Source organism: Zonotrichia albicollis, chromosome 10 (genome assembly GCF_047830755.1).
Source record: "Zonotrichia albicollis isolate bZonAlb1 chromosome 10, bZonAlb1.hap1, whole genome shotgun sequence".
Taxonomy (NCBI): Eukaryota; Metazoa; Chordata; class Aves; order Passeriformes; family Passerellidae; genus Zonotrichia; species Zonotrichia albicollis.
The window spans coordinates 19,784,847-19,795,845 of NC_133828.1; the positions used below are offsets into that span (position 1 = coordinate 19,784,847).

The 10,999-nt window shown below is 41.3% G+C and overlaps 1 protein-coding gene across 1 annotated transcript; it reads left to right on the plus strand.

The window, feature by feature from the left end:
- The first annotated feature begins 185 nt into the window (after positions 1–185).
- On the plus strand, positions 186–7,443 carry MAIP1 (matrix AAA peptidase interacting protein 1). Its single transcript, XM_014265091.3, has 5 exons — positions 186–641; positions 2,617–2,688; positions 4,465–4,591; positions 5,597–5,747; positions 7,016–7,443. The coding sequence occupies exons 1-5, from the start codon at positions 324–326 to the stop codon at positions 7,092–7,094; spliced, it is 747 nt and encodes a 248-aa protein (XP_014120566.2). The 5' UTR covers positions 186–323; the 3' UTR covers positions 7,095–7,443.
- Positions 7,444–10,999: the final 3,556 nt, after the last annotated feature.

Genomic DNA, 10,999 nt, shown 5'->3' on the forward strand with positions numbered 1-10,999 from the left:
CCGCAGTCTCTCCTCATGAGCAGAGATGCTGCAGCCCCTTCGGCATCGTTGTGCCATCCGCTGGCCTCTCCCCAGCTGCTTCTTGTCTCTTTGTACTGAGAAGCCCAGGACTGGACACCGCACCCAGACGCGGTCCCAGTAGGGCCAGCAGAGGGGAGGCCGCCCCTCTCCGGCGGTGACCGGGGCTCGGGTCCCCTGACCCGGCTCGGCCGCAGCCGCCGGCAGCCGGGACCGCTCCGCCTGCACCGGAACAGCGGTGGCCGCAGCCGCGTTTCCGGGGAGCGGGAGTTGCTGCGGACAGGGCGGGGCCGCGCCGGGCCATCATGGCGCTGCGCTGCGCGGCTCCGGGCCGTGTCCGCTGGCTGGCGCGGGCGCTGGCGGGCTCCGCCCGGCTCCTGCCGCCGGCTGCAGCCGCACCGGGCCCGCCGGGCCCCGCCCGCACCCGTCCGCCCCAGCTCAGCGCCCAGGCTCGGTTCGCCAGCAGCGCCGGGTCTGGGACCGAGGGCCCTCAGCGGCGTGTTGTGGTAGTGAGGATCACCAGCCCCTTCGCCTGGCTCCGCACCCGCTTTTACTACCTGCTCATCCGCCTCTACTTCGACCACGAATTCAGCATCGAGGAGTTCACGCGGGGAGCCAAGCAGGTGAGCGGGCCTGGGGTCTCGGGGCGAGGAGCGCGGCCGGCCCGAGGGGAAGGAAGGGTCCTGCTGACCCTCCACAGGGGCTGCCAGTGCAGCCCCTGGTTCTTTAATTTCGTGGAGTTATAGAATCAGTTAGGCTGGAGAAGGTTTCTGGGGTAGTCACAGATTCACAGAACAGGTGAGGTAGAAATGGGTCGCAGTGGGTCATCTGCTCCATCCTCCCTGCTCCAGCAAGGTCGTCCTAGAGCACATGGCCCTGGATTGTGTCCAGACAGGTCTAGAATGTCTGCAGTGGGAACACTCTGCAACCTCTGGGCAATCTGTTCCAGTGCTTGGTCACACTCACAGTAAAGTCCTTCCTTGTGTTCAGGTGGAACTTCTGTGCATCAGTTTCTGCCCATTGCCTCTCGTCCTGTTGCTTGGCACCACGGAGCAGATCCTGGTCCATACTCGTGGCACTCCCCCCCTTTAAATATTTATACACATTGATGAGGTCTCTCTCAGCCATCTCCTCTCCAGGCTGAACAAGTCCCATAAGCTTTTCCTGGAGGAGAGGTGCTCCAGTCCCCAATCTTTGCTGCTGGACCCACTCTAGGAGCTCTGTGGCTGTGTTGTACATTGAGTCCAATGTATCGCCAAACACCACTTTATCAGCCAGTTTCTGGCATCAGTGCCATGTCCACTCTTTCTTTAAACATTTCCAGGGATGATGACTCCACCACCTCCCTGGGCAGCTCATTTCAATGTTTGACAACCTTTTCCATGAAGAAATTCCTCCTGTTGTCCAGCCTGATGTTATTTATTATGTGTGGACATCATAGCACAAATGTGCTCCTGTGTGTAAAATACATGGAGTTCTTCCCTGCCAGCTCCAAGCACCACACTTCAAGGCAAATGATATAAGCAGAGCTTTACTTTCCCTCAGGAATTTCTTGTTTTCCCAGATTCCACAATTAAAATGAACTGGTTAAGCCATCCCCCAAAGTAGCACGAAGGAAGGTGCTTCCAAATGTTGTAGAGACTTTAAGGAGCAGTGTGTCTCCTCTTAGCAGGTTTTTCTGAAATGATCAAGCTTAGACAGGCATAGAGCTGGTGTATATATATTTATTTCTCCAAATTTATGAGCCCAGTAAGCCTTGTCAACAGAATGTGTCAGAGAGGTAAGTATCTCAAAGTTAGTCATATCAAAATTACAGAGTTATCTGTTGGGAAACATTTTATTATTATGTTTACATTTACAAAAAAAAAAACCAAAAAAAACAGCTCAAAATAACACCTTGGGGAAAAATGTTAAAATGATTAGGGTCAGTTCAACAGAGGAAAAAACCCACAACAAATAATTTGGCACATGTGTGATACCACCTGTTTTACCTTGGTCTGTTTTTTTGAGGTTTTGTTTTGGTGTTTGTTTTTACTTGGTGTAGAGTCCTAAATACACTGTCCTTCACAAGTGCACTACTTGAATGTGTAGAGGCATAATTGTATGTAAATATGCCTGCAAAATTGAGGGGAGAAAGGAGAGCTGAGCTTCCTGAAGTCTAGAGACTAAACCAGATTTGTAAAGAAAATTTGTAAATTGCAGCATCAGTTTTGATTGAAACCAGAAGATGAATGAGAAGAGAGGGCAGGGGAACAAAATATCTACAGGGAAAGACATAGAGTGTTTGAATGAGTAAAAGCAACATGCAAAATACTGCAAAGCTTTTTTTTTCTTTTGTAAACTGTGAATTCACCTATTGGAAGCTTTGATGTTTTAAATAAGAAATAGAAAAGAACTCAGATTTTTATCAATTCATTAAATCACTCTTGTAATGCTTTAGGGGTTACATTTCAATGGCGATACCCTCTGCAAGTTTTGAAATCTTAAATCACAGAATATTTGGGTAACTTGTCATATATTTATGGATTTGTCTGAAAAGTAAGCCAACCTAGAGTTACTTGTTCATGTTTGGTTTTTGATTCTGTTTTATTTTGGTAGGCCTTTTCTGTTGTTTCAAAGCTGCTGTCTCAGCGTAAACTTGACCTGCTGGAAGAACTTGTATCAGCAGAGGTAAATGCTTTCCATCTCCTATCCTAGCAGTTGATTGTCTGTTACAAAGTTAACATGGATGCATTCAGCCTGGCATTACCTACAAGTTGCCAGTTTGGTTCAATTTGTGAAAAACAGCATAATGCGACATAGGGTGGGCAAATTTTTGTCCTGCAGCTTTTTTTGTGTTTAATTTCAAGGCATGAAACTTAATTTGAAGTTATTGTACTTAAAATAAAATATATTTTAGCTGTTGAGCATAAGGCCCAAATGCCAGAAGGATTGCTGGTGTACCAGGAAGGATGGAAAGGCTGCAGGCTCTGGATGGCAGGTGGAATTGTGTGTCTCTAGGTGTAGGCAGGTGGCTGAAGCTGACTCAGTGTGTGCACCAGAATTCATGTGAAGAAGGAAACTGGTTTGTGCTCATCCCTGCTGCAATGATACATTCCCTCCCCCATCAGATCATAGAGCTGATTACTGGTTTTGGCTGGAAGGCCTCAGTCTTGTGTCATGGTCTCAGGGATGTGACTGACCTGGTTAAACGTCAGTGCTGTGTTTTCTGTGTTTTTATGAATTTTTAATTGCTGAAGTTGTCTTGGCCTTCTCAGGGCATGGGGGTAACAGATGCATCAGAGTCAAGTGGAGGAGACACTCCAGGTCTGTCTGCCTTGTTACAGGATGTCAGCATGGCCTGTCCTATTGCCACCCATGCCTTTGCAGCAAAAACTCTGTTGCTGTTCTAGTGCATCCCTCTGAACAGTGTTGTCTCCTCTCTCTGAACACAGATAGCAATAAAATGTGAGTTTGTTTCTTGCAGTTGTTCTGAAAGGGCATCTCCTCTGCTCCCTCTTGAAAGAACTTGCTCTGGTGGCTGTAAATTTTTCAGGTTTACATTGATGCAGAGATTTCATGTGAGCCAAGGGTGTAGTAGATGAGGCTGTGATCCCAGGCTACTTGTTCATTTCTTTGGCCAGTGAATTTTGTACCTGCAAAATGTAGTAGAAATCAATGTCTCCTTGTGAAGATTGCCTCTTGCTTGCTTCCATGTAACCTCTGCATTTGTTTGTTATTCAAAAATGGCAGATCAAATTAGGGTAAAAAAATTAGTTAAAAATAAGTTCTGTAGTTTCATCCTTTCTTGTGACTTGACTTTCTCATGTGGTGTTTGGGTGCTACCTCTGTGCAGTTTTTGCTCCCCACCATTTTCTACTTACACAGCATTGTGCACCACAGGACACTTAGATAATATGGATGTGAGTGTCATAAGGACATTAATTACCAGGGGAACAATTTTCAGCCAGGACTGATTTGCAAGTGTTTAAGCTTTTTCTAAATGGAGTATGGATCACAAAATGGCAAAGATAATCTCATTGGTAATGAAACTAATTTTCAAGGAAATTTGTGAGAGATAGCTCAAAGATACCAAATCCAAAGCTTAGGAACCTGCACACAGCAAGGATTCAGCAGTGAGAAGGCAGAGTGTGACTGTGGAGCCAGCTTCACTGGCCTCTTCTGGGCTCACATGGCTTGTGCTGCTGCTGCTGTTTTGACAGTACCTTTCCTAAACATTTTTTGAGATGCTTGGTTTTCATTTGTTTTGAGCAGTAAATGGAGCTTCTTCGATGCTGCTGAATTAGGTTTTAGGAGTGCCCAAACTTCCCAGTGCTTTTTCACTTTAGCTGTTACATGTGTTAGACAAATGTTTAGCAATACAGCTCATTTTATTAACTGCAGTAGAAATGGATTGTTACTTACATTTCCTAATGAAAAACTAAGTGACAGTTTTTCTGAATTTAGGTACTTCAGGTGCTGAAGGAAAAGATTTCTTTGCTCCCTGACAGCCACAGGGATGCTTTAGCAGCTGACATTGATGCAATCATGTACACAACTGAAGGAGATGTTCGCATTTACTATGATGATGATGGTATGTTTAGAACCCTAAAACATTCCAGCAGTGAGCAGTCTTATTTCCTGGTTTTGCTACTAAACAGACATTTTCCATGCAGATGTGATTTTGAGTACTGTTTCTCATCCCTTATTTCTCAATTAGTAATTCATCCATATAAAATTTCTTTATTTCCTTTTTAATCAGAGACAGAGATTATTGTTAATACATCATGGTACTGTTTTGACTTCTGTCTGAGTGTTCCCTTCTTTTGAACAGAATTTTATATTATTAGTCCTCAGTAATGTGAAAAAATTATTCAAAAACAATTATTCTAATATATGCGGAAAGCTGTTTGCTTCAACACTGAAAATGCATCCTGAATTGCATCCTGCAAGAGGAATAGTGAAGGCTGCATAATTAAGTAAATTTTGCTGGTTTAGTCTTTCTGTCATGAAATACACTTTGTTCTAGGACTCCTTGATTGGTTTGGGATTTTTTAAGCTCATGCTGAGCTCAGGTATGTTTTTATTTTGGTTGGATACCTGCATTGTGTGCACTGTTCACTATCAGACACAGGGGAGATGATGTGTGGATCTAATCCTGGGTCTTCAACTTGAAGTTGAGCACTTCAAGTTGTCAGACCCAGTAAGCATTTTTCCTGGTTTGGGAAATAGGAATTTCTTTTTTCCCCTCTTAGATTGCTCCCATGTTTGAACTACTCTGCACACATTTGTTGTATTAGTAGTTAGCTTTGGAATTTGTGGGAACCAAATTTTTTAATACAGTTTCATTATATACACTGTCACACCACGTTCACAATAAAATACATGTTTTTTTTAAAGAGTGTATTTTTATTACTGCTAAACAGCATAAGTATGGCATAAAATAGCTTGATCACTCATTATTCTAACCTGTATTCTTTATGGCTGAAGTCAGCTGTCCTTCCAGGGTCTCACTAGAATATATGCTGGGTAGCAAATAGGAGCATTTGACTGCTGAGAAGCACGAGATCTAACTTGAGTTTTGATTTATTTCCAACAGGAAGAAAGTTTGTTAGCATCCTGATGTGCTTCTGGTATCTGAATGGTGCTAATCTACCTGACGAAGTACCAGGTGAAGCCAAAGTCTTCCAGATTGTGTTTGGAGATGAAAACACAAAAGAAAAGAAACATCTTTTAACGGCTAACTATGAGTAAGCTTGCTTGTCCCTTTCTTTTCCCATGTCCATGAGGTACCTGTGGGGTAGGCAGTTCTGCAAGCACTCCCACTGTGCTGCTGCAGACCCCACTATTTTTCATTTACTCTGATTCTAGTCTAAGTTAATTCTCATCCAGCTTTTCAGTTTTGGTTTTAGGGCCAGTTTTTTTAAATACCCCTAATATCATTATGTTTTTTCCTTGCTTCTGGGTTGATATTAATGAGAACTCTTCCTCTGTAAGGAAGAGTTGGAGCACTGAATGAGATTTCTGATCCTCAAAGCACACATTAGGAAGATGGATTTTCATAGGAATGCTTATAAGTAATGTCTGTGTTGGGGTACTGATGTCAGAGCAGTGCAGAAAATGTCTACACAGTTGGCAAAATGTATTGAAAATAAGATTCTCAGAAGCTGGGAGAAGTGAGGATTTTTGTGTGACAAATGTGGTATGATCAAGGATTTCTACACCCACATTTGAAATTGAAAACTTGGAGTCTAGGTGATGAGGAGCTCTGAAACAAAGGTAACACTCATGAGGAGACCAGTGCTTTTTGCCTGGATTGTTGTGGATCCATCCCTCAGCTGAATTCAGCATCTTCCTTAGAGTTGGAGGTTTCTGAAGTTCCATTAACCTTGAGAACCTTCCATTTAAGCCTAAATATCTTCCCAATCCCACTTTGCAAGAGTGGATTTGCACAGGATTGCAAAGCAGTGGTATTATACTGCTCTTGTCCATGACATGCAGATCATTTGAGAACATGAGAATCACCTTGAAGCTCAGACTTGTCTCTACACAGGGGAGACTCAGTGCTACTGTTAGCTCAATCTTTGATGTAATTCTGAAAATGTATTATCTTTTAAACTACACTTCAGGAAAGAGGAAAATTTTCAAGTAAAATGTGGAGCACATGATTTTCTTTCACTTACCATCCCATTAAATGAGACCCTTTACTTACAGATCAAGATCTTCTCTAAAGTTTACTCATATTCCTGCTGTGAGAGCTGAGTGTTTTCTTGGTATCAGGGTCTTTGCAGTTGCTGCTTGATGCTGTGGGATCTGAACCAAAATGCTCTGAAGTCAGTGAATTCTGTTTCTTACTATGGAAATAATTTTTATCTTCCATTTTGGAGCATAAGCATTAAAGTTTAAGTAGCTTTTACAGCAATAAGTTTGAAGTAAAATATTTCTTCATCATGCCCTGTAGCTCCTTAAGGTCAAGTAAATCTTAACAACTCTTCCCTTATTATCTTTCCCTTTTCAGGTTCCAAAGGGAGTTTACAGAAGGAGCAAAACCAGACTGGACTATTACACGGATTGAACATCCAAGGCTATTAGAATAAATGCCTTCTTACAGCCTTTTTATGTACCACTGTAATTGTTTTGATGTAACAAATACCAGGCTTTTTGGGGTCTTTTTTTCCCTTCCTGCCCTTTCCTCCAAAAGAGGGATAAATTTTCTATGTATGATTTCCAAAAATTCTTTCTGAAGCTTGCACTGTGCTGCAGTGTTACAGCAAAGCCTTTTCTCTGGAACAGGCTGGTAGAAATTTAATTGGTTCCAGTGCTCATCCAAGGCATTTAGACAGCACAGTTTCATTGAGGCAGGTGTAATGGATATGTGATGGATATCAATTTCTTACATTCTGACAAGAAATGGTACTATTTGAAAATAAACAATACTTAAATGACTGATGGCCTTTCTGAGTTACTTTCCTATGTTTCTTTTTTTTCCCTAGGGACTGTACAATATATAACTGAATAATATGCAAGATGAAATAGAGGTAGATGGACTTCTTAGCTTGTCTAGCCTCAGCAGTTCCTTTTGAGGTAATCTTGCTTTTGAATATATTTGAGGTTAAGAAAGTTAGAGCTGCTATTTGTATTTGCTACAGGATTGGAGAAAGAAAAAGCTTTTAGCATTGCACTGGGAAAATGGATCAAACATATGTATGTTTTGGAAAATTTAAAAAAAACATTCCTTTCAATTCAGTAATATATGGGCAATTCCAAGTTTAGAGAATTATGGAAGAAAGATCAGTTGAAAACATTAATTTAAAGGGGACCTGACAGTGAAGTTAAGTCCTCTGTTTGAAATGTATGTTAAAGAAATTATCAAATCCTTACAATGAGATGTTGCAACTGAACAATTTCCTAGTTGCCACTTTCTCTCTGGTTTCTGGAACATGAGAATCCTGGTGTAAGTAGCTGGAGGCTTTTCTATGCAGATCAACAGGAAATCATAACAGGTTTCTTCATCCCCTATATCATCTTCAAATATAAAGCTAACTTTCTACCAAGGCATGTTGTAGACATTAGTGCAGTGTTTTGAAAGTGTTAAGTGTAATTACTAAGATTCATAGTAATTGTAATTGAAGGTATAAATTAAATTTTCCATAGTTCAGCTCTTTTGATCCAGTGACTTAATGAGAGGAACATCTAAAGCTTATCAACTAGTTGATAACACACTTTTGCTGTGAAAGATGTGATTGGAAATTTACATGCACCATTTTATTCTTTTGAAGTTGTTTATGTCTTGTGGGTTGGAGCCAAAGGGGGCAGCAGTTTGAGGTTTGGGGTTTTTTCCCTGCTTCTGATCTTCAGTTAAAAACTTATCCTGGACACTGCAAATCTCCAACAGACACAGAACTACCCATGGATTTATTGCACCATAAATAAATCAGAAAGGCATATAAATTACCAAGCTTGCTGTATTGGAAAATGGCATTCTCCCCCACTGAATAAAACTGGTGTAGTTAAACTGGATTTGTAGTCTCACACTGGTGCCAGTAGAAAAAAACACCACCCTACCCCAGAAAAACCTTCACAAACCAGCCCCAAACCCAACTTTTAATGGACAAATGTGGAAGGTTTGCCTCATTTTACCTGCCATCCATAAATTCTCTGTCATAAATTTGATCATCATAGCTATTAATCAGACTGAAGTGATGGCCACTGAAGGGCATTTGTCGTTTTATGGCATCCACATTTTCTTTTGTGGAAATACTTTCTTCTGTGTCATTTGTTCAAGCAAAACAAGAACTTTTGGTTTCTATATTGCTATCAAAAAGTAGCAATAAGCAATTATTTTAGTTCCTTCAAGCTGGCTCCTAGTGAATATATTTCTCTATGCTATCGAGGTGGCCAGAAATTCTTATGGCAAAAAGGATGAGTAAAGGGTTAACTTTACTTCATCTCAAAGATGGAGAGAATATTGTCTTGTAATTTGGGGATTTCCAGAGCTGCCACTCAAATACCTTACTCTAAAAATCATAATGCTATCTTAAGTGTTACAGAATTTGAAAAAAAGACCTAAAGAAAGTGTCTTTATTAAAAACATCTGGCTGATTTGGGAATAATGATGCTCAGCAGGTAACAACAGAGCAGTGTGGGGAGCTCTGTATCATAGCTTGCTATTGCTCCCAGTTTCCCTTGCTGATCAGTTTCAGACATCACCTTGGAAATGACAGTGTGTAAGGATAAGGGTGTGCTTCATTTCCCTTCAGTTTCCTTGCCTGGTGTCCATTTCTGTTGCCTAATGCCTGGGGACAAGTACAATTGTAACTATGGTGTGCAGCCATAATAAATAAATCCCCATTTCAAATGTTTGCAGTTTTAGCCTACAAATGTTTCCATTCAGACCCCATTAATTCTTGAAAACAATGTTACCAGTTTGGTAGTGATTTTGGGGGTAAAATTCATATCTCTGTTAGCAACACTGACATGTCTGATTGACTTTACACAGAGCAGTGAGGTGACATGGTCTCTGGACTACAACACGATGCAGATTCAAAGTTCCACACTCTTCTCCCCTGGGCAACGTCATGGTTCTTTAGGTCCGTGTGGAGTTGGGAGTTTTTTATTTGTTCATCCAAAACTGTGATCATATTTAATAATTCCTGACAGTTGCCTGGCAAAATTTCGATACATGTGCCTAAATCTTGACAAGCACTAATTAAATCAGGCCAACAAACCTCCCATTAATTCACACACCCCACTCACCAGTAGATGGCCTTGGTCACAAAGCTGTTGTGGCTGGGAAGTAAGTGATATTAAGGAAACTGTAAGCAGGGTAAAGGATAAAATGGTAGAAGCATTAAATGCTATTTCAATAATTCAGATTTGTCTTATTAAAAAGTCTTGATATTTTCCCTGACTTGCATTGTGAGTCAACGATAGTGTCTTGTGTTCTCTCTAAAGTGCCTGCCCTTTTTAAGGTGGCAATTTATCTACATTCTTAATGTGGGAAAGATGTGCTGTATGTGTGAATTTACACAGGCACCTCTGTGGCTGACAGTGGCAAAGCTAATTTTTAATATTTAAATTTTAAAATATGCTTGTTATGTTGATTGTGGGTCCTTTGCCTCCTGTCCCAGCAGTGTCTGATTACTTCAAGGGACACATCCAGCTTTCCCCAGTTTTCAAGACATGTTCAAGCCTGACCTTATCATCACTACAGGTTATATTTAGTTAATTATTTTGAGGTCTTATGGCTGGAAATCTGTTTAGTAGTAGAAATCATATTGTTTATCACAGTAGTGATCATACTCCTTCAAAACTTCACAGCTCTCCTGCTTTTTTTGTTTGTTGTGTGATTAAGCTTAATTTCTGCCTCAAGTGCCCTATTGGCTGCAGCTGGGGCCTTTGAGATTCCTCCTAGGCTGTAGTGACATGATGGCTCACAGCTTAAAAGAGATGGGATACAAGAGTGTGTAGTGCTTTTAGTTTCATTTCTCCCTTGTAAATGGGTGTGATTTCATTTAAAATGCTTTTAGTTTCATTTCTCCCTTGTACATGGGTGTGATAGCTGATCTCTAGGCACTGACCACATGTAGACACAGGAAGAGGTATTTAGCTGTTAAAAAAGCAAGCATTGCCTACACAGCTGTGCTTTTGTTCTTCTAAGGGAAAAGCACCTGGGGCAAATGCTGTTGCACAGTGAGTACTGGCTACCCTAAGTCATAGGAGTTCCCCTCCTTGTCTTTTACCTTCATTTTCCATTGCTGGTGTGCCAGCCTTTTGATATTTGTAGTATTGCCATAGGATAGGGGTTGGGTAAGTTCCTGTGAACTTGTGCAACACTATTGAAAACACTCCCTTAATCACAATGCTTCTCTTAATGTGTATTTTGTCTGATTTCAGTGGCTTTTCCTAATATAAAGTTCTCCTATTGAAGTTGTTCAGGGGAAACTGTTCTGCATTTTAATGGCAGCAGACTTCTTTGCTGCCTTTGAAGTTACTCCATCAG

Bases quoted from the DNA above. Each gene is read 5' to 3' on its own strand.
- MAIP1 (XM_014265091.3), top strand. From the start codon at position 324: ATGGCGCTGCGCTGCGCGGCTCCGGGCCGTGTCCGCTGGCTGGCGCGG. The intron at 2,689-4,464 runs GTAAATGCTTTC...TTCTGAATTTAG, and splicing joins AAGAACTTGTATCAGCAGAG to GTACTTCAGGTGCTGAAGGA. The intron at 5,748-7,015 runs GTAAGCTTGCTT...TTCCCTTTTCAG, and splicing joins CTTTTAACGGCTAACTATGA to GTTCCAAAGGGAGTTTACAG.